The following is a 22,930-nucleotide window of genomic DNA, read 5'->3' as shown; positions in this document are numbered from 1 at the left end:
ATAATAATATTTATTATAATAAATATATTATCTGACATAACACAGAGGGTAACCTTTTATCCCAGCCAGATTCACGTGGCCCAAGGCACTGCTTTAGCAAACCCTTGGCCCAGAGGCACAGAGTGTTTTGTTGCTTCTGCCCTGTAAAGGCAGTGCCGGGTCTGGCTGATTTTGTTCAGGTCTCAGCTGGCACTGGGGGCACTGTGAGAATGCCTGGACACATCTTCCTGGTCAGTGCCAGCCCCTGCTTTGTGCTCCAAAAAATAGAGATTTTTGTGCAGTGTGCGCTCATTTGAGTGTAACCACCCACCCAGTCCATACCAGAGCTGTGCAGCTTCCTGTGGATCAGTTTTTCTGATTTTTGGCAGCTGGTCACCTTGTTGTCTGTGAAGTTTGGTCACTTTCTGAGCTCTGACCCATCCTGTGTGGATCTGCCCATGGGACTGAGCCTGTAACAGCAACCACTCCCCACCTTCCTTCTGCCAAGCCTCCTTTCCTGGGGAATCAGAGAGATAGAAATCCTCATAAACACAAAATAATGCCATTTACAGCCTTAGAAGAAGCCTAAATTGATGTGAAAGCAAGGTACACAGACATCAAACAGAGAAATCATCAACTTATGTTTCTATAAGTGATATATATCTATAACTTTACATAAGTTATGTTTCTATAGTTATGTTTCTATAGTTATAAGTGTTTCTATAGTTATAAGTAAGAATAGGCCTTAGTAAGAAGTAAGTAAGTAATAGTAAGCAAGAAACTCATTAGATATTAACATATTAGATAAGATATTGACACATTAGATAAGATAATAAAGGGTTTTATAGTACAGTAATGTAGTAATGTGATTGTAATAGAATAAAGAGTTTAGATATTATAATAGGGACATATGTGTGTACATGTAATCAGACCTTATTGGGCAAAAGTATCCATATTGCAGTACAAAAAAGTGAAATGATAGGTTAGAAAATCAAAACATACTCTGTGGAACTGTCCATTGTGTTAGGAAGTTATACACTGTCCTGCAACCAAGAACTTGTGACCATCCTAGGCTAAACATCCTAGACACATCACAGTGAGCCCCCTGTTCACAAAATCCCATTCAGCGGTTTCAGATCACTGGGATGAGCTGGCCCCAGTGATTGATGCTTTAACTCCTCTATCAGTGTTTGCAAAGCCTGTTTGTGGCTGTCAGGCCATTCCCAGGTTTGGATTTTCCTCATTAATGTGTACAAGGGTCTTGCTACTATAGAAAATCCAGTAATGTGATTTCTGCAGTATCCCAAAGTGTCTTTTGAGGCTCCTTGTCAGTAGTGGGGCTAGATATAGCATCTAATTTTGTTTTATGTGGGATTCCAGCTTGGCCTGCTGCCCCCAGGTTCCCAGGAATTCCACCTCTTTAGAGGGGCTGGGCTCTGAGCTGAGGGCACTTCTATCCCCTCCCTGTTAATCTGTTCTGGATGTCCTGTGCTCTTGTTCTTACTGCACTTTCCTCCTCACCTCCCACCAATTTATGGTAAATCTGTGCTCCTACCTGAAGTGTTGGAGTTCAGCTGAAGTGCTGTGTGCTGTGCTGGGTGAGTGCATCAGTCCCTGAGGTTGAAGGTGGATTGTTCCTTCCCCAGTGAATGCAGGTCTGGGTTTATCTTCTTCCTGAACTGGGAAGAAACCATCAAACCCATCTTTTCCACGCCAGGCTGCCTCCCCTTTGTGTGCAGAGCCTGCAGAAGAGCCCTGCACCATTTGGGGCTGCTGCAGGGAGTGGTTCCGTGTCAGCATCAAGCTTTGATAATCAACTGCTGAATGCCAGCTCCTGTCTCCTTTTATCACCTGTCAAGCAGGGGAATGGTGAATGCATCCTGGATGTAATGGCCCTTTGTTCTAAATCTTTACTTACTTCATTTATGCCTTGTTTGGCTGCAGGAGGCACAGGGTGCTGTTTAATGTTAGGAACAGGTAAAACTGGAGCCCTTTTTGAGACTGATTTTCTTATCTTTCCCAGGAAGATTTCCCTGGAGTTTTGTTGGGTCCAAAAGACCAAAGATCCCTGGTTGGTAATTACAAAGTTTCCCTTTAAGAATGTCATATCCTAAAACATTTCTTCATGATCTGCCATCACAAATGTGTGTGAAGTTATTCCCTTTTCCCCAGGTAACCATGAACACACTTTGGAGGTGTAACAGAGAATACTTTTCCCATTAAAGCCAGTTAAATGAACTTCTCTATTTTTAAAACCCAAGTTCAGCTTTTCACCACCCTTGGGAGTAATTAAAGAGGCCTGAGCTCCAGTGTCAGTGAAAAATGTCAAAGGCTGTCCTTTAACAGGGCAATGCACAGAAGGTTTCTGGTCTGGGGGAGTGCTGTGGGGTGTGTGTCAGTCAGAAACGCAGCTCCTGTCCCACTGGGAGAGCAGGCATGGCCTCTCACACTGCTCTGACCCACAGCTGCTCTGGCACTGGCCCTGCTGTCTGGAGTCTCCTCTGGAATGGAAAATGTCAATCCCCTCCCTCTGAATTGTCAGAATTTTGAAATTAAAAGGCTCTCAGGCAAAGAGATGGGAGTAGGAATAACAGTTTTTTACTAGGAAAGGTAAAGAACTGTTTAGTTATATTTTATATGCAAAAATAAAAATGCGATAGTACAAACAAAAAACCAAAAAAACAAACCAAAAAAAAGAAAAAAAGAAAACAAAAAAACAATAACAAAAACCCAAAAAAAAAAAGCCAAGAAAACCAAAAAACCAAACCAAAACAAACAAAAAAAACATTAACAAAAACCCAACCAACCAACCAACAACAACAACAAAAAGGAAAAAAAAACCCAAAAACCCCAAAAAACCACAGCCAGAGTCAGAGCAGTCCCTGCCCCCTGTGTGTCAGGGGGTGTCCCAGCCCCATCCCAGGGGGGCTCAGCCCTCCTGCAGTGCCAGCTGTGGCTCTGCTGCAGCAGGGATCCTGCACAAGGGGGGAGTTTTCCTCTGCAGCTCCAGGGCTGCTGCAGATGGGCCTGGGCTCCCTCTGCCCATGCAGGGCAGCAGAAAGCTGCTCCTCTGGCAGTGCAGGGGGCAAAGGCTGCTGTGCTGTGCCAGGCTCAGATTGGAGCCAGGGAGGAATGCTTGAAACCTCAGATTATATCCAGGTAGGAATGTCCCAAACCTTAGATTGTATCCAGTAGGAATGCTTGGCTCCTCCCCTGGGCGCAGCGTCTCCCCATGGGATGCTGGGATTGGCTCAGCCCTGCAGGGACACTCAGTGGCCATGGACAGCAGAGATCTCCTGGAGGGAGGGTTGGCTGGGGGAGAGATAAAGGAAACTGCCCAATGAACAGCAGAGAACTGCCCCACCTTTAACAGATGGCAAATAGAATACGCACATATCTGACAACCCAGGACACTTCCCACCAGTTTTACACCCACCCTGGGTCTTGCTTGAATTAGTTATTGCTAAGGATGATGCCAGACACAGGTTCCAGTTCACTGCAGTTCCACCTTTGTGCATTCTGAACCTCTCAGGAAATGTTCCTTTCCCCACAATGCAGAGGAATTGGGGAAACACCACCCCAGGTGCAGACAGAACACTGAGTGCATTTTAGGGCACCTCAATGGATCTACCTCAGGAAGGCTGGCCAGGACTCCTGTACAGCGTGTGGAGAGAGGCGCACAGAGGGGTTTGAGGTCTGGCAGAATTCCAGAGAGAGTTTCTCTGTCGGGTGGAAGTGTCCTAAATGTAGAAGTGAAAGTGTGGTACCAGAGATGAGTGAGGAGCGAGAGCTGTGGGGCCTGGTGGCCCCAGGGATGCTGGTGGGGCTCTGTGGCCTGTTCACAGCTGCAGGGAGCCCGGCCTGCTCTCAGCTGTGAGGAATTAAAGCTGTGGGGCCAGGGAGCCCAGCCTGCTCTCAGCTGTGAGGAGTTAAAGCTGTGGGGCCAGGGAGCCCAGCCTGCTCTCAGCTGTGAGGAATTAAAGCTGTGGGGCCTGGCGGCCCCAGGGATGCTGGTGGGGCTCTGTGGCCTGTTCACAGCTGCAGGGAGCCCGGCCTGCTCTCAGCTGTGAGGAATTAAAGCTGTGGGGCCAGGGAGCCCAGCCTGCTCTCAGCTGTGAGGAGTTAAAGCTGTGGGGCCAGGGAGCCCAGCCTGCTCTCAGCTGTGAGGAATTAAAGCTGTGGGGCCAGGGAGCCCAGCCTGCTCTCAGCTGTGAGGAGGAGAGCAGCCACACCTGGTGCAGGTCCCTGGCACGCTCCTCTCCCCACGCTTGGGGTCCCTCATCACCGTGTTTGCCTTTCAGCTCCGGGGTCAGGAGCCTGGAGGAGCTGTGCCTGCAGGTGACAGACCTGCTGCCCGGCCTCAGGAAGCTGAGGAACCTGCTCCCAGAGCACGGCTGCCTGCTGCTGTCCCCAGGGAACTTCTGGCAGAACGACCGCGAGCGCTTCAACGCCGACCCAGATATCATCAAAACCATCCACCAGCATGAGCCAAAGACCTTGCAGACGTCAGCCACTCTCAAAGGTGAGCCAGGCAGGCTGAGAGCTGCCTGCAGCTTCGTTGTTATTCCATCCTCACTAATGCCAGCACTGGAATTGCTGATGGTGCCAGTTTGGGCAGGATTTTTTCATTCACAGCAGCCGAAGCTGCCCGCTCTTTGTTGTCTCTCATTTCATATGTGTATTGGAGCCCTGATCTGTATTTGTGAGAAGTGAATCACTCAGTCAGGCTTCTTTCTGCAGGTAAAAATAGCAGGGTTTTGTTCCTCTCACTCTACACGAGCTCCAGCCTGGCTTTTCCCTCTGTCACACTTAAAGGCTGCCTCATTGTCACAGATAAATCACCGTTCATCTGCTCCATTGTGTGTTCCAGTTCCTTGCACACAGCCCGGGCTGACAATGGAGACCATAATGGATATCATAATGGATATTATAAAACTATTTTTACCTCTCAGTTATAAAGAAACCTGTGCCCATGTGTGGGGTTGTTAATGGTTCCATAGTGCCAGAGGAAATGCTGCTTTAAACACAGGTTGGTCCTTTGGTTTTAAAGGAGCCTCAGAGATCTGGCAGTGTGTGATGTACTGTGTTACGTGTCTGAAAAGGGATTTCTAACCCTAAGGGAAGTTTGCTTTAAAGGCTGCTTTTGAGCACCCAGTGTGTTGATTTATTTAAAAAAATATGGATATTGATCTAGTACTGATATCCAACTGTGATGGCACAAAAACCCTCTTACAGTTTAAAGTTAGAAAGTGTGTGTTTATTGTGGGATAGCTCCCAAATATACACTGCCATTTACAGGTGATTACAGAGTCCTTTTATCTGTACAAGTATTGAATACCCAAAATACAAATAGACATTGATAACTTTGGTACATCCCATTCCCAGTATGGATATTGATCTGGTATGGATATCCAAAATCTCTCTGACAGTTTAAAGTTAGAAAGTGAATGTTCATTGTGATAACTCCCAAATACACACTGCCATTTGCAGGTGATTACAGAGTCCTTTTATCTGTACAAGTATTGAATACCCAAAATACAAATACATTTTCATAACTTTGGTACATCCCATACCCCACTTCATATGGTAATTAGTTCAAAAGCTATTGAGCATGAGTAGTTTGTTCCTTGAAATGGGTTGGTGGTCCCTTTCATGGGGAGGGGTCCCACAATGAGGAAGTAAATGAAATCTTCCTCATTCTGACCTTTCTACCTTTTCAATGCAAATATGACAAATGAACCCTTGGTAGAACTCCCATTCCCCATCTCCAATTGGTTTCAGAAGAGAGGAGCCCTACAATTGTCTTATGTTCCTAAAAGCTATTTTTCAGTTTTTATATTCTTCATTATAAACCCAGCTAACCAAACATTGTGTGGACAAGCAATCAGTTATTAGCTAACTACTAACTCTTAACTTCATCAAGGCCTCCCCACTTGTTTTAATTAGCTCCAATAAAGCTTTATCTCTAACTAAAATCTTAGCTCCTCTAAAATCTCTAAATTCCTTCAAGTTTATGTCTCAGTATGAGCTCTCTGTATGTGGAGCTGCTCCAGGTGTGACCCACCCATGGGCTCTGCCCAGAGCATGGGGCACCCTATGGGATGAGAGCAGCCATTCCTGCTGGGGCTGCTGGCAGGGGACAGCTGTGCCCCCCTTGTGCTGTGCGTGGCTGTCCCTGATGTCCCTGCGCTGTGTGTGACTGTCCCCTGTGCTGTGTGGCTGTCCCTGCTGTCCCCTGTGCTGTGAGCTGTCCCTGCTGTCCCCTGGGCTGTCTCTGAGCTGTCCCTGCTGTCCCCTGTGCTGTCTGTGAACTGTCCCTGCTGTCCCCTGTGCTGTGTGAGCTGTCCCTGCTGTCCCCTGTGCTGTGACTGTCCCTGCTGTCCCCTGCGCTGTCTCTGAGCTGTCCCTGCTGTTCCCTGTGCTGTGTGTGGCTGTCCCCTGTGCTGTGAGCTGTCCCTGCTGTCCCCTGCGCTGTCTCTGAGCTGTCCCTGCTGTCCCCTGTGCTGTGACTGTCCCTGCTGTCCCCTGTGCTGTGAGCTGTCCCTGCTGTCCCCTGCGCTGTGTGTGACTGTCCCCTGTGCTGTGTGAGCTGTCCCTGCTGTCACCTGCGCTGTGTGTGGCTGTCCCCTGTGCTGTGACTGTCCCTGCTGTCCCCTGTGCTGTGACTGTCCCTGCTGTCCCCTGCGCTGTCTCTGAGCTGTCCCTGCTGTCCCCTGTCCCTGCAGACCTGCTCTTCGGGCTGCCTGGCAGGTACAGCGGGGTCAGCCTGTCCAACCGGCGCCGCGTCGTGTCCTACACCGTCACGCTGGGGCTGCAGCGCTACGACTCCAGGTGAGGCTGCCCTGGCACCGGGCTCTGCTGCTTCCCCTCCCTCGTGGCTCCTCTGCCCCCCCTTTCCTTGGGGTTTCGGGGGTCTCACATCTCTGAGGGTGCTTTTCTGGGAGAAAACTTGCTGTGTTTTATGGTAATGAAATAGTCTCAGTTCTCAGCTGCCCTTCACAAGCAGAGCTGCCAGGGGAGTTCCTGTGGCAGCCACAGTCCACTGGCTCTGGTTTGACCCAGTTCCTTGTGCCCAGACTGCTTGGCTTTCCAGTAAGCACTGCTGGAAACACTTTGGCACTGTTGGCCAAGCTGGCATGGACTGCGTGGATGTGAGGATGTCAGGTTTCCCTCTGTGGAGAAGCTTTAAGACAATAGTGGAGGAAGGGAGTCAGTTCTGATGGAGGGTTTGGATCCAGAGCTTTATTCTGGCCCACAGACCTCTGAATGCAGCACCAGCTCCAACAGAACTCCCTGAGCCTGTGGTTGCTGCTCCTTTAACCCCGGGGAGAGGGGCAGGGAAGGGGTAGGGAGCCACCAAGCGGGGACAGGAGGGGAGGGACAAGGGACAAAGGACACCTGGATGGCCCAATGCCCCCCAGGGGTAGAGGGCGTCCTTTGGATCTGCCAATTCTGGGATTCCAGGACTGACAGACAGTGCTGGGAGGGGAAAGGAGAGGTGGCTGACACACCTGGGAGGGACCCGGGGTTCTGGATAAAGCCTGGAATCACAGCACAGCACCGCTGTCCCCAGGTTCCTGAGCAGCCTGCGCTCGCGGCTGAAGCTGCTGCACCCCAGCCCCAACTGCAGCCTGCGGGAGGAGAGCGTGGTGCACGTGCACTTCAAGGAGGAGATCGGCATCGCCGAGCTCATCCCGCTCGTCACCACCTACATCATCCTCTTCGCCTACATCTACTTCTCCACACGTAGGTTGGGCCCTGGGGTGGGCTCGGGGTGCAGGTGGTGTCTGTAGCACCTCCCGGTTCAGCAGGAGAGGTGGTGGTGGAGTTCTGCCCTGAGCTGGCATGGAGAGGGTTAAAAGCTGTTTGCCTGAGTCCTGCTCGTTTGCCCCTCTCAGCCAGAGTGCTGTTATTTATTCCTTGTGATTCCTTTCCCCATCCCTGGAAGGGTCCAAGGCCTGGGGTAGTGGATAGACTCCTTTAAAGTCCCTTCCAGCCCAAACTATTCCATAATTCTTTGGTACCTTCCAAGGTGTTTTCTGTCTTGGGCACCCTCAGGTGCCACAGCAATGCCTTTTTTCCCAGTTTGTTTCATCCATTACCAGACAGATCATGTTCTGAGCTGGTGGGTTTAGACCTCTCTGGCCACATTTCAGTTTGGTGCAGTGCTGGGACAGGTGTGAGCTGTGAGCAGCACTGTCCCCTGTCCCACCCTGTCCTGGGGGGCTGTGGGAGCTGCATTCCAGACTTGTTCTGGATCTCTGCCCAGAAAACAGCCACGTGCCCAGTTCCCCAAGCTAGCTGGGCAGGTCCAGATTGGTGGCCTACACATGATGGAGAACATGGATTCTGCCTTCTCTGAAGCAACTTTTTCTCAAAATAATTATTTTTCTTAAAAATTCACCTTTTTGGGTTTTTCATTCTGATCCGAAAAACCAAAAATGTGTCAAATTTTAAAATTTCTACATTTCATTTCAGGCACTGCAGTACCTGCATTTCAGACATGAGCAGTGCAGTACCTGCATTTCAGACACTGCAGTACTTTAATTTCATTTCAGACACTGCAGTACCTGCATTTCAGACACTATAGTACTTTCATTTCATTTCAAACACTGCAGTACTCAAATTTAATTTCAGACACTGCAGAACTTTAATTGCATTTCAGACACTGCAATACTTTAATTGCATTTCAGACACTGCAGTACTTTAATTTCATTTCAGACACTACAGTACCTGCATTTCAGACACTGCAGTACATTAATTTAATTTCAGACACTGCAGTACCTGCATTTCAGACACTATAGTACTTTAATTTCATTTCAAACACTGCAGTACTCAAATTTAATTTCAGACACTGCAGTACCTGCATTTCAGACCCTGCAGTACTTTAATTTAATTTCAGACACTGCAATACTTTAATTTCCTTTCAGACACTGCAGTACTTTAATTTAATTTCAGACACTGCAATACTTTAATTTCCTTTCAGACACTGCAGTACTTTAATTTAATTTCAGACACTGCAATACTTTAATTTCCTTTCAGACACTGCAGTGCCTCCCCTCTGGGCTGGGGTGTCCTGTGCCCTGCTGGGTCTGGTCAGGATGACCGTGCTGTCCCCCTCTGTGTCCATCTGTCCCCGTCTGTGTGTCCACACCACGTGCTGTCCCTGCTGACCTGTTTGGGCTCTTTTTTGCAGGCAAGATCGACATGGTGAAGTCCAAGTGGGGCCTGGCTCTGGCAGCAGTGGTGACGGTGCTCAGCTCCCTGCTCATGTCCGTGGGGCTCTGCACCCTGTTCGGCCTCACGCCCACGCTCAACGGCGGGTACGTGCCAGCCCTGCCAGGGGCACAGCTGGGGCACACCTGGGCAGTTCACTCAGTGTGCTGCAAGCAGCTCCTGTGGGGCTGGGCACGCTGCTGGCAGGGTCACTGTTGTATTGCAATATTACCGATATAGCTGGACAGAGCGTGCCTTGGCTTGTCTGGCCCTGCTGCTGGACCCCTCCTCAGCTGTGCCTCTGTCTCCCCAGAGAGATATTCCCATACCTGGTGGTGGTGATTGGCCTGGAGAACGTGCTGGTGCTCACCAAGTCCGTGGTGTCCACGCCCGTGGACCTGGAGGTGAAGCTGCGCATTGCCCAAGGTGGGCTCCTGCCCTGGGGCTGGGAGAGGGGAAATGGGAGAGACAGGGGCTGGGAGAGGGGAAATGGGAGAGACAGGGGCTGGGAGAGGGGAAATGGGAGAGCCAGGGGCTGGGAGAGGGGAAATGGGAGAGCCAGGGGCTGGGAGAGGGGAAATGGGAGAGAGACAGGGGCTGGGAGAGGGAAAAGTGAGAGAGAGACAGGGGCTGGGAGAGGGAAAAGTGAGAGAGAGACAGGGGCTGGGAGAGGGGAAATGGGAGAGCCAGGGGCTGGGAGAGGGGAAAATGGGAGAGACAGGGGCTGGGAGAGGGGAAATGGGAGAGACAGGGGCTGGGAGAGGGGAAAATGGGAGAGGCAGGGGCTGGGAGAGGGGAAAATGGGAGAGGCAGGGGCTGGGAGAGGGGAAATGGGAGAGACAGGGGCTGGGAGAGGGGAAATGGGAGAGACAGGGGCTGGGAGAGACAGGGGCTGGGAAAGGGAAAATGGGGAGAGCCAGGGGCTGGGAAAGGGAAAAGTGAGAGAGACGGGCTGGGAATGGTCTCACTCAGGTCTGGGAAGGAAACAAGGTGACTTGTACAGCCTTTTGTTTGGAATTCCAGGAACAATGCTGTTCTTGTGGGCACTGCTTTTTGGGATTGTTGAACAAAACAGGCTAAATAAATACAAAAAAATATTGGTAGGGGAGAGCTGGATCTCCTGGTGTGGATACTGAGCACTGCCCTCAGGTCATGGATATCAGAAGTGCAGAACACAGGTCCTGCAAAATTCCCCTGAATGTGTGACAAAATTAAATTGTCTTTTCCGTTCTATGAATGCTCTGTGCCTGTGGAAGGATTTGAGTGTGCTCACACCATGGATAAATGGGATTTGCAGTCTTCAAAGCTGTTTCTAAACATCAGGGAGATTCTAGAGTGATGCTGATTTTAGTTTTGGAAATACAAGTGGTTTGGATCCTAGATGGGAAACAGGACCCAGAACTCCAGTGGGCCTTTGCACTCAGGAGTTTTAGCCTGGAAGGGCCTTTTGGGCCTGTTGCCTGTAGATTCCTGGTTTTGGGGAGGGGAAGTGCTGCTCCTCTGGCTGTGTCCATGTGAGGCACAGTGAAGAGGCTGCCCTGACCTGTCCCTGCCCTCCCCCAGGCCTGAGCAATGAGAGCTGGTCCATCATGAAGAACATGGCCACGGAGCTGGGCATCATCCTCATCGGGTACTTCACCCTGGTCCCGGCCATCCAGGTGAGAGGGGCTGCAGGACAGAGCCTGAGCACGGCAGGGAGGCCCTGGCAGCTGCTCACACAGCCAGGGAACTGGCTGGGCTGGAAAAGCCTTGGGACCATCAAGTCCAACTGTCCCCAGCACTGCCACCACTCGCCCATGTCCCCCAGTGCCGCACAGCTGTAAAATCCCTCCAGGCACGGGCACTGCACCCCTGCCCTGGGCAGTTCCAGTGCCTAGCAGCCCCTTCTGGGGAAGAAATTTCCCTCATTTCTAATCTACATCTCCCCTGGCACAACCTGAGGCCCTTTCCTCTCATCCTGTCCCTTGCTCCCTGGGAGCAGAGATGGATTGTGGCCAAAGAGAAGAAAGAATGTGAATTAGAATAAATACCTTGGGTTCTCACACGGGCTCCCCCAGCCCTGGGCTGTGAGCCAGCACCAGGGGTGGATCCCAGGGTTATCAGTGAGGCACTGCTGGCTTCCCTCGCTCTGAGGGGCAGGGGAGCTGATCCCTGTCCCACCCTCGCACAGGAGTTCTGCCTCTTTGCCGTGGTGGGGCTGGTGTCGGACTTCTTCCTGCAGATGTTCTTCTTCACCACCGTGCTGTCCATCGACATCCGCCGCATGGAGGTGGGCGAGGGGCACGGCCCGGGGGGTGGGCGAGGGGCACGGCCCGGGGCAGGAGGGGGGCACAGCCCCAGCATCCCACTCCTGAAAGGGGAAAAGGACAGAGTCACGGACTCACCGAGCTCAGAAGGGCCTTTAACCAGTCCCCAGCACCACCACTGTCCCTGTCCCCGAGTGCCACATCCTCGTGGCTGTTAAATCCCCCCAGGAATAGGGACTCTGCCCCTGTTCTGGGCAGCTGTGCCGGGGCTGGGCAGCCCATTCCAGGAAGAAATTTTTCCTAATATTTACCCTAAACTTTCCCTGGTCAGCTTAACTCTCATCCTGAGCTGTTACAGTTCTGGTTCTGTACATGCTTGGTTACACATACAGGGATTTGGGAACAGAGCACTTGTGGGAAAAGGCACTCTTAGGAAGGACATGGAGCTGTGGGAGCAAATCCAGAGGAGGCATCAAATGGATTAGAGGGATGGAGCAGCTCTGCTGTGAGGAAAAGCTCAGAGAATTGGGTTTACACAGCCTGGGGATGGAAAGCCTAGAGACCTGCTTGTGGCCTTCCAGGACTTGAAGGGAGCCACAAGAAAGATGAGGAGAGATGTTGGACAGGTTAAGGGGGGATGTCTTCAAACTGACAGAGAGAAGGTTTTCATTGGACATTAGGAAGAGCTTTGTGAGGGTGGGCAGGCCCTGGCACAGAGTGCCCAGAGCAGCCGTGGCTGCCCCTGGATCCCTGGCAGTGCCCAGGGCCAGGCTGGACAGGGCTGGGAGCAGCCTGGGACGATGGGAGGTGTCCCTGGGACAGGGGAAGGTGTCCCTGCCATGGCAGGGGTGGGATGGGGTGGACTTTAGGGTCCCTTCATCCCAACCATTCCGTGATTCCCTGGGTCTGTCAATGTGCTGCTTGGGGTAAATGGGCTGGGAGGAGGCACCGAGGAGTCACCCCTGACCCTGGGGGCACAGTCCCTCCCCAGGGGTCCCTGCCAGCTCCCAGGGTCCCCTTGGCACGGGAGCAGCCCCTCACCCCTGCCCTCTCTCTCTGTTGCAGCTGGCTGACCTGAACAAGCGCCTGCCCCCCGAGTCGTGCCCGGCCAGGCCCCCGTGCCGCGCGCGGCCGCTGCGCCCGGCGGTGCCGCACGCCCCGCACGCCATGGCCCCGCACGGCCCCCACCCCATCACCCCCCACACCATCACCCTGCAGCCGTCCTCGCTGCGCAACCTGCGCCTGCCCAAGCGCCTGCGCGTCATCTACTTCTTCGCCCGCACCCGCCTGGCACAGCGCCTCATCATGGTACGTGGGGGCACACAGAGAGAGACGGGGGCACACACACTGCCAGGGGGTACACACACTGCTGGGGGGGCACACAGAGAGAGACGGGGGCACACACACTGCCAGGGGGGCACAGAGACTGCCAGGGGGGCACACAGAGAGAGACAGGGGGGCACAGGGACTGCCAGGGGGGCACAGAGACTGCCAGGGATGGCACACACACTGCTGGGAGGGTACAGAAACTGCCAGGGGGGCACACAGAGAGCTGGGATGGCACACACACTGCCAGAGGGACTGCACAGGCAGGGGGACAGAGCAGTGATCTGAAGGGCAGGGAACAGGGCAGCGGCACTGAGGGCAGGGGACAGTGCAGTGACACTGAGGGCAGGTGACAATGCAGTGACACTGAGGGCAGGGGACAGTGCAGTGACACTGAGGGCAGGGGACAGTGCAGTGACACTAAGCTGTCTCTCACCCTGCACAGGCAGGGGACAATGCAGTGACACTGAGGGCAGGGGACAGGGAGGTGACACTGAGGGCAGGTGACAATGCAGTGACACTGAGGGCAGGGGACAGTGCAGTGACACTAAGCTGTCTCTCCCCGCACAGGCCGGCACAGTGATCTGGATCGGAATCCTGCTGTACACCGACCCCGCCGGGCTCCGCACCTACCTCACGTCGCAGGTGACGGAGCAGAGTCCCCTGGGGGACGCGGGCCTGCCCGCCATGCCCGTTCCCGGCGGGGTCCTGCCCGCCGGGGACCCCAAGCTGGCCCTGTCCGTGTTCCCCTCGGAGCCCGTGCAGCTGCCCGAGAACCGCACGGAGCCCAAGGCGCGGCTGGAGCCCGAGCGGCAGCCCTGGGGCCCCGAGGGCAGGGCCACCGGGCAGCTGGAGCTGGGAACGGAGGCACAGGTCACCTGGGGAGCCGAGGATGAGGAGATCTGGAGGAAGCTTTCCTTCAGGCACTGGCCCGCCCTCTTCAGCTACTACAACATCACCCTGGCCAAGAGGCAAGTGCAGTGGGCTGGCATGGGGTGCCGCTGGCACGGGGAGCTGGCAGCTGAGCCCAAGGGTTTGTCTTGCTTCTGTCCTTGGTGCTCCCAACTCGCACAACCCGCTTCCATGGGGCTCATCCCAGCTGTGTGTGCGGGAGGAGCTGCTGAGCGGGGCCCCTGGGGTGGGCAGAGCTCACAAACCCTCCGGGGCTGCTCCTCTGGGAATCAGGGTGGTTCCGCTCTGCTCCTGGGTGGTTTGAGTGCTCGGTGTCTTCTGTCTTCATCCTGGAATTGAAGTTTTCAAACATGCAAAACAAGAAAAGGAGGCTCAGGGGGCCCTTGTGGCTCTGCACAGCTCCTGACAGGAGGGGACAGTCAGGGGGTCAGGCTGTGCGCCAGGGAACAGGGACAGGAGCAGAAGGAACGGCCTCAGGGGTTTCCAGGGGAGGGTCAGGGTGGATACTGGGAAGAGTCCTTCCCCAGAAGGGTTCTCTGGCCCTGGCACAGCTGCCAGGGCAGTAGTGGAGTCCCCATCCCTGGAGGGATTTAAAAGCCCTGTGCATGTGGGGTTTGGGCACATGGGTTAGTGGTGGCCTTGGCAGTGCTGTGGGAGCAGACTCAATGTATCAGAGGGTTTTTCCAACCTCAGTAATTCCACAGCTGTCTGATACAACCATCTGTAAGGGATGGAAATGGTACATGTGAGGAAAAGACAGCTGAGCTGAAGGAGCTGCTGGGTGAGACCTCCCAGCCTGCAGCACACAGGAAACCAGGCTTAAATTCATGGGATCCACTTGATCTCATCAGGCTTCATTTCTGTTGGCTCTTTGAAGGGTTAAAACCTGGCGAATAGCTTTAGAGGAGAATATTTCAAGGAGACCTTTATTTCAGAGCACCTGAATTTACACACTGAAGGCACCCTGATCCCTGCCGTGGCTGCCTGTCCCTCGTGCCCCTCCTGAGCCGCTGTCCCTGTGCCCGCAGGTACATCAGCATCCTGCCGGCCATCCCCGTGACGCTGTACCTGAAGCCGCAGGAGGCGCTGGAGATGCGGCACCCGCAGGAGGCGCGGCGCTCGCAGCCCTTCCTGGACCCGGCCCCGCGGCCCGAGCGCGGCGCGCAGCCCCGCGGCCACCAGGACGTCACCCTCTACAAGTACCGTGTCTGTCTGGGCCTGCCCCAGCCCCGCGGGGCTCTGCTCCTTCTGCTGGGAGAGCAGACAGCTCCTGAGGCTGCAGTGCCAGAGCTGGGGGGGCTCCAGTGCAAAGCAGCAGCTCAGGGGGCTGGGGGTGCTCCAGTGCAAAGCAGCAGCTCAGGGGGCTGGGGATGCTCCAGTTCAAAGCAGCAGCTGGGGGTGCTCCAGTGCAAAGCAGCAGCTCAGGGTGCTGGGGATGCTCCAGTGCAAAGCAGCAGCTCAGGGGGCTGGGGATGCTCCAGTGCAGAGGAGCAGCTCAGGGGACTGGGGATGCTCCAGTGCAAAGCAGCAGCTCAGGGGGCTGGGGATGCTCCAGTGCAGAGGAGCAGCTCAGGGGGCTGGGGATGCTCCAGTGCAAAGCAGCAGCTCAGGGGGCTGGGGATGCTCCAGTGCAAAGCAGCAGCTCAGGGGGCTGGGGGTGCTCCAGTGCAAAGGGAAATTGGTGCATCCTGGCACTTTCCCATCACTGAGAGCAGGCTGTGCATGGAGGCCCTTAGGGCTCCTGCAGCAATACAGGGTGACCAGGACAGAAGGTCAGTTTGAAATGTGATTTCGTAGAAGCCCAGAATGGTCTGGGTTGGAAGGGACCCAAAAGGGACTTAAAACAAATCCAGTCCCACTCTGTGCCATGGCAGGGACACCTTCCACCATCCCAGGGTGCTCCTGTCCAACCTGGCCTTGGACACTTCCAAGGATCCAGCAACCACCTGAATATAATTTGATAATGATTTATTGGGGATCAGATCAAACTCTGGTGCAAGGAGCTTCCCTCTCTGTGGAGAGAACAGCTCACAACCCCTGCCTGAATCTGCACGTGCTGAACACACTGTTATCCCATCCCCAGCTGGTGTTTTCTTAAAATCTTAGTTGCTCATTACTTTCCTTACTGAAAAGCCTCAAAATCTTGTAATGGGGAAATTGTAATTTTGCCATTAAACTCCCCTTAATTTACAACAAATCTCTGTAATTTGTTGAAAAGCCTTCTCAGCTGAGAAACAGACCAGCATATGAGTAATCCTGGCACAGAACTTCCCAAATCTATCCGTGGACTAGAAACTGGAATTTATTTCCTTACCTTCTTGTCTCTGTGTGTGTCCCCAGGGTGGCTGCCCTGGGCCTGGCATCGGGCATCCTGCTGGTGCTGCTGCTGTTCTGCCTGTACCGGGTGCTGTGCCCCAAGAACTACGGGCAGAACGGGCCGGGCCGGCGGCGCCGCGGGGACCTGCCCTGCGACGACTACGGCTACTCGCCCCCCGAGACTGAGATCGTGCCCCTGGTCCTCAGGGGACACCTCATGGTACGTCCAGCTTGGCAATAAATACCTCAGGAAAGGTTATTGGGGCGTGAAATTCCTGCAGCGCGCGCTGTCTCCTCCTGGGGCTGGCTGGCTGCACTTCCCACCATCACCGCCTCTGGCTTCCATTCCCTGCTTTGCTGGGATGGCTCCACATTGTCCACATTGCTGAGCTCCAGGGGACAGCTGGATGGGGCACTCGGGGCTCTGCACGTGGCACTGGGGCTCTGGATGTGGCACTCGGGGCTCTGCACGTGGCACTGGGGCTCTGGGCTGGGTGACAAAGGGGGGATCAGTCACAGGTGTGACTCAGGGAGGGATTTTCCAGCCAGGGTGAGTCTGGGATTCTTCCTGTTCTGAGATGAAACAAAGCTCTTGGGCATTCCCACAGATGAGTTTGCAGTGTCTCCCAGCAAAGCTGTGTCTCTGCTCCTGATCCTGCCTTCAAACTGGAATGGATTTTTTAGGGAAGGCAAGACAGATGGAGTCTGTTGGGTTTGCAGCAGTGCACACTGAGGGCTCTGGGCAGAGATCCTGGAATTCCAGAATTTTGGTTTGGGTTGAAAGGGACCTTGAAACTCATCCAGTGCCACCCCTGCCATGGCAGGGACACCTTCCACTGTCCCAGGTTGCTCCAAGCCCTGTCCAACCTGGCCTTGGGCACTGCCAGGGACATCCATGTCCTCACCGTCCCTCAGCTCCTAAAGCAGCCAGCTTTGACACGGAGTCCATCATCCCTGCAGTTCTGCACCCTCACCAGGCTGCGCTCAGGACACAGAGGCCTCGGTGGTGCCCCACTGAGCTGTGCTTGTCCTTGTCCCCCACAGGACATCGAGTGCCTGGCCAGTGACGGGATGCTGCTGGTGAGCTGCTGCCTGGTGGGCCAGATCCGCGTGTGGGACGCGCAGACGGGCGACTGCCTCACCGTCATCCCCAAGCCCAGGTACGGCCTGGCCGTGTCCCCATGTCCCCACGGTGCTCCCGGGAGGCAGCCCACAGCCAGGGGCTCAGCTCTGTCCCTCCTTGCAGGCTGCGCAGGGACAGCAGCGGCATCTTCGACTACCAGGAGGGCTGGGACGCCAGCCCGGACGGCAAGAACGGCCTGGAGGACTCCTTTGAGAGCAGCCACCAGCTGAAACGGCTGCTGGGGCCCCCGCAGCCGCCCCTGTTCTGCGACCAGCCCGACCTGACCTCCCTGATCGACACCAACTTCCTGGAGCGCGCCAAGGCCGAGCCGGAGCCGCGGCTGCGGGCGGTGGGCGCGCGCCGCAGGGACTCGGGCTACGACTTCAGCAGCCTGGTGGGGAAGGTGTACGAGGAGCACGGCGGCTCCGGCTGCAGGAACGGCGCCTTCCCGGGGCTCCCGGCCCCGCACGGCCCCGCCGGGCTCTGCGGGAGCGGCGGCCGTGCCCCGGCCTGCGGTGGGGACGAGGGCGGCTGCGGCGGGGACGAGAGCTGCGACAAACCCTCACCCCCGCCGTCCTGGGGAGGGGACCTGGAGAGCTCCATCTGGAGCCTGGAGCTGCAGGGGAACCTCATCGTGGCTGGCAGGAGCAACGGGAAGCTGGAGGTGAGGAGTGGGGACACAATAATGGGAGGTGGAGGGGAGCAGGGACACCGAGGGGAAGGTGGAGATGAGGAACAGGGACACAGTAACGGGAGGGTGGAGATGAAGAACAGGGACACAGTAACAGGAGGGTGGAGGTCAGGAGTAGGGACACAGTAACAGCGAGGTGGAGAGGAGGAACAGGGACACAGTAACGGGAGGGTGGAGATGAAGAACAGGGACACAGTAACAGGTGGAGATGGGATGCAGTAACAGGAGGGTGGAGATGAGCAGGGTTGCAGTAATGAGAGGTGGAGATGAGGAGCAGGGATGCAGTAACAGGAGGTGGAGATGAGGAGCAGGGACACAGCAATGGGAAGCAGGAGGTCACACAGCCTGGCGGCACGGCACAGGGAGCTGTGACCTCACTCAGCTCAGGGGCCAGGAGCAGGGCACACAGAGCTGTTCAGGATCCCAGCACACAGAGCTGTTCAGGATCCCAGACCCCTGTGCCCCCTCCTCTCCCAGGTGTGGGATGCCATCGAGGGGACCCTCCGCAGCAGCAATGACGAAGGACAATCCGGCATCACCGCCCTCGTCTTCCTCAGCAACAGGTGACTCCTTGTGCAGGTGCTGGGAGATCCCAGCCCCAACCTCCACGGCAGCTCCTGGCAGCAGAGGCTCAGCTGGGATGTCTCTTCCCTGGAATCAGTGTCGTGGAGTGTCCTGAGCTGGAAGGGCCCCCAGGGATCATGGAGTCCAACTCCTGGCCCTGCCCAAGACACCCCAACCACCCCACCCTGTGCCCGAGAGCTTTGTCCAAGCACTCCTGAGCTCTGGCAGGGTTGGGGCTGTCACCATTCCCAGGGGAGCCCATTCAGTGCCCAACCACCTTTTCTTGCTATCCAATCTCACATCCAGCCTAATCCTCTGAGAATCCACCCCTCACCAGCTTTCCTGGCTCCAGGAATGCTCCAGCAGCCACTTCTTCAGCCCTCAGTGATGTCAGTAGCTGAATGTCAAGGGCTGGGACACATTTGGGTCACTGCTGTTCAGAGGCACTGCCACTGTCCATTCCATTCAGAGCTGTGTCCAGTGCAGAGGCACTGCCACTGTCCATTCAGAGCTGTGTCCAGTTCAGAGGCACTGCCACTGTCCAGTCCATTCAGAGCTGTGTCCAGTTCAGAGGCACTGCCACTGTCCAGTCCATTCAGAGCTGTGTCCAGTGCAGAGGCACTGCCACTGTCCGTTCAGAGCTGTGTCCAGTTCAGAGGCACTGCCATTGTCCATTCAGAGCTGTGTCCAGTTCAGAGGCACTGCCACTGTCCATTCCATTCAGAGCTGTGTCCAGTGCAGAGGCACTGCCACTGTCCATTCAGAGCTGTGTCCAGTTCAGAGGCACTGCCATTGTCCATTCCATTCAGAGCTGTGTCCAGTTCAGAGGCACTGCCACTGTCCATTCAGAGCTGTGTCCAGTGCAGAGGCACTGCCATTGTCCATTCCATCCAGAGCTGTGTCCAGTTCAGAGGCACTGCCACTGTCCATTCCATTCAGAGCTGTGTCCAGTGCAGAGGCACTGCCACTGTCCATTCCATCCAGAGCTGTGTCCAGTTCAGAGGCACTGCCATTGTCCATTCAGAGCTGTGTCCAGTTCAGAGGCACTGCCATTGTCCATTCCATTCAGAGCTGTGTCCAGTTCAGAGGCACTGCCACTGTCCATTCAGAGCTGTGTCCAGTTCAGAGGCACTGCCATTGTCCATTCCATTCAGAGCTGTGTCCAGTTCAGAGGCACTGCCACTGTCCGTTCAGAGCTGTGTCCAGTTCAGAGGCACTGCCATTGTCCATTCAGAGCTGTGTCCAGTTCAGAGGCACTGCCACTGTCCATTCCATTCAGAGCTGTGTCCAGTGCAGAGGCACTGCCACTGTCCATTCAGAGCTGTGTCCAGTTCAGAGGCACTGCCATTGTCCATTCCATTCAGAGCTGTGTCCAGTTCAGAGGCACTGCCATTGTCCATTCAGAGCTGTGTCCAGTTCAGAGGCACTGCCATTGTCCATTCAGAGCTGTGTCCAGTTCAGAGGCACTGCCACTGTCCATTCCATTCAGAGCTGTGTCCAGTTCAGAGGCACTGCCACTGTCCATTCCATTCAGAGCTGTGTCCAGTGCAGAGGCACTGCCACTGTCCATTCAGAGCTGTGTCCAGTTCAGAGGCACTGCCATTGTCCATTCAGAGCTGTGTCCAGTTCAGAGGCACTGCCACTGTCCATTCCATTCAGAGCTGTGTCCAGTTCAGAGGCACTGCCATTGTCCATTCAGAGCTGTGTCCAGTTCAGAGGCACTGCCACTGTCCATTCCATCCAGAGCTGTGTCCAGTTCAGAGGCACTGCCATTGTCCATTCCATTCAGAGCTGTGTCCAGTGTCCCAGCCCAGCTCTGTGCAGCCCCCTCCCGGGGGTGGGGGGTCTGTGCTTGGCCTGGGGGTGTCCCCAGGTTTGGGGATCAGGGAGGAGCCTCTCTCAGCCCCACATCTGTCCCTCAGGATCGTGGCTGCCCGCCTGAACGGCTCCTTGGATTTCTTCTCTCTGGAGACACACACGGCCCTGAACCACCTGCAGTTCCGAGGTGAGCAGTGTTGGAATGTCAGTGCAGTGCCCTGGGCCCCTGCCTTCCCCTCCCTGCAGCTGAGCCTTCCTCCTCCTCACAGCCCCTTCAGCTTTGGTGGTAACTGCTCCAGAACACCCAGAGCAGTGCTGAGCTGAGGGAGCTCCCTGTGCTGGGCACCCTGGCAGGTGGGGTGTGGGACTGGATGGGCTTTAAGGGCTCTTCCATTCCAAACCAGTCTGGAATTCTCTGATGCTGTTGAGGCCCTCACTCAGCTGTCCTTAGCACAGTTGTTCTCAGCTGCATTCCTGACGCTGGCAGGGGGGTTATTTGTAGACCACGAACGAGATGGGGCTGCTATGGAAAGTGCCTCGAGCTGTTTATTTTTCAGCATCACTCTCGTTACATGGTTATGACAATGGGAAGATGCCAGCAGCTCACAATCCAGGCAGCAGACCAAAAAACTTAATGTTACTACTTACTTTATAAGCTTCTTAACCAATCACACAAAGCAAAAGCACATTGGCAGTAGTTCTATCCAACCACCATAAGCACACGTACCTTTGGTTAAACAATGCTTGCTTATTTCAAATCCAATACCTGCTTGTAAGCCTTAAAACACAACGCACAGAGCTCCATTAGTAAGCTTCAACCTTCTTAATTTCTTGCTAGATAAACTTTCTGCAGCTTAGAGAGCTATTCAGACAAACGTTAATACACAGGCCATTGTTCTATTTGCCCTTGCTTTTTCTACAGTTTAAATAATTTTTCTGCTGACCTAACTCATGACTGTTGCTTAGCTCTGCTCACAGTTCTGCTGTCTCTGAGTCTGAGGCCTGCCTTTTGCAGCTTTCCCAAACCCCTCTGATTTTATAGATTCCCACCCATTCCCAGCCCCAGTTCCCCAAATCCCAGCACCCAGACCCTCTCTCTGAGCCCGTGTGTCCCGCAGGAGGCCCGGGCAGGAGCAGCCTGCCGCCGTCGCCGGAGCTGAGCCGCGGGGCCGCGGGGCTGCGCTGCCGCCTCACGCACAGCGTGGCGTGCGCGCACCACAAACCCATCACCGCGCTGAGGGCCGCCGCCGGCCGCCTCGTCACCGGCAGCCAGGACCACACGCTCAGGGTGAGCGGGGCAGGGAGGGACAGGGAGGGACAGGGGGGGACAGGGAGGGACAGCCAGGAGCACACGCTCAGGGTGAGCGGGGCAGGGAGGGACAGGGGGGGACAGGGGGGGACAGCCAGGAGCACACGCTCAGGGTAAGCAGGGCAGGGACAGCGGGGCAGGGACAGCGGGGCAGGGACAGCGGGACAGGGACAGCCAGGAGCACACGCTCAGGGTGAGCGGGGCAGGGAGGGACAGCCAGGAGCACACGCTCAGGGTGAGTGGGGCAGGGACAGCGCGGCAGGGACACAGGGACAGGGAGGGACAGCCAGGAGCACACCCTCAGGGGGAGCGGGACACAGGGACAGCGGGGCAGGGACACCGGGACAGGGACCACACGCTCACGGTGAGCGGGACAGGGATGGATGCATGGATGGATGGATGATGGATGGATGGATGGGTGGATGGATGGGTGGATGGATGATAGATGGATGGATGGATGATGGATGGATGGATGGGTGGATGGATGGATGGATGGATGATAGATGGATGGATGGATGATGGATGATGGATGGATGGATGATGGATGGATGGATGGATGGATGGATGATGGATGATGGATGGATGGATGGATGGATGATGGATGATGGATGGATGGATGGATGGATGATGGATGGATGGATGGATGATGGATGGATGATGGATGATGGATGGATGGATGGATGATGGATGGATGGATGATGGATGGATGGATGATGGATGGATGGATGGATGATGGATGATGGATGGATGGATGGATGATGGATGGATGGATGGATGGATGGATGATGGATGGATGGATGGATGATGGATGGAGGGATGGATGGATGATGGATGGATGATGGATGGATGATGGATGGATGGATGATGGATGGGTGGATGGATGATGGATGGATGGATGGATGGATGGATGGATGGATGGATGGATGATGGATGGATGGATGGATGATGGATGGAGGGATGGATGGAGGGATGGATGGAGGGATGGATGGATGATGGATGGATGGATGATGGATGGATGGATGGATGGATGGATGGATGATGGATGGATGGATGATGGATGGAGGGATGGATGGATGGATGGATGGATGGATGGATGGATGGAGGGATGGATGGATGATGGATGGATGATGGATGGAGGGATGGATGGGTGATGGATGGATGATGGATGGAGGGATGGATGGGTGATGGATGGATGATGGATGGATGGAGGGACAGTGGGGCAGGGAGGGGGAGCTGGGAGTTCTGTGGGATCTGTTCACCGAGCAGTCTAAGGACAGAGCCCAGAGTGTCACCCTGAGCTGAGTGTGCGACCCTCGTGTCTTGGGAATGGGATGGAGTCACTGAGGCTGGGAAAGCTCTTCAAGACTGTCAAGTCCAGCCAGTCCCCAGCACTGCCAATGCCACCACAAACCCGTGTCCCCAAGTGCCAC

At 55.0% G+C, this 22,930-nt stretch overlaps 1 protein-coding gene across 1 annotated transcript in view; it reads left to right on the top strand.

Annotated features, from left to right (window-relative positions):
- Positions 1-22,930, top strand: part of SCAP (SREBF chaperone) — a 59,812-nt gene that overhangs the window by 34,153 nt on the left and 2,729 nt on the right. The window contains exons 5-20 of the mRNA XM_054273153.1: positions 4,281-4,501; positions 6,705-6,810; positions 7,553-7,725; positions 9,176-9,302; positions 9,509-9,621; positions 10,759-10,853; positions 11,366-11,464; positions 12,507-12,749; positions 13,338-13,738; positions 14,708-14,878; positions 16,020-16,215; positions 17,040-17,155; positions 17,242-17,782; positions 18,287-18,372; positions 20,296-20,378; positions 21,310-21,479. Coding sequence (XP_054129128.1) covers positions 4,281-4,501; positions 6,705-6,810; positions 7,553-7,725; positions 9,176-9,302; positions 9,509-9,621; positions 10,759-10,853; positions 11,366-11,464; positions 12,507-12,749; positions 13,338-13,738; positions 14,708-14,878; positions 16,020-16,215; positions 17,040-17,155; positions 17,242-17,782; positions 18,287-18,372; positions 20,296-20,378; positions 21,310-21,479 — 2,941 coding nt within the window. The remainder of the gene's footprint in view (positions 1-4,280; positions 4,502-6,704; positions 6,811-7,552; positions 7,726-9,175; positions 9,303-9,508; positions 9,622-10,758; positions 10,854-11,365; positions 11,465-12,506; positions 12,750-13,337; positions 13,739-14,707; positions 14,879-16,019; positions 16,216-17,039; positions 17,156-17,241; positions 17,783-18,286; positions 18,373-20,295; positions 20,379-21,309; positions 21,480-22,930) is intronic.

The sequence above is a fragment of the Melozone crissalis genome, unplaced genomic scaffold (assembly GCF_028551555.1).
Source record: "Melozone crissalis strain CALT ecotype California unplaced genomic scaffold, PUWL_Pcris_2 ptg000016l_1, whole genome shotgun sequence".
Taxonomy (NCBI): Eukaryota; Metazoa; Chordata; class Aves; order Passeriformes; family Passerellidae; genus Melozone; species Melozone crissalis.
Note: the sequence above shows the minus strand (reverse complement) of the source record. Positions and strands in the feature narration are given on the sequence as shown.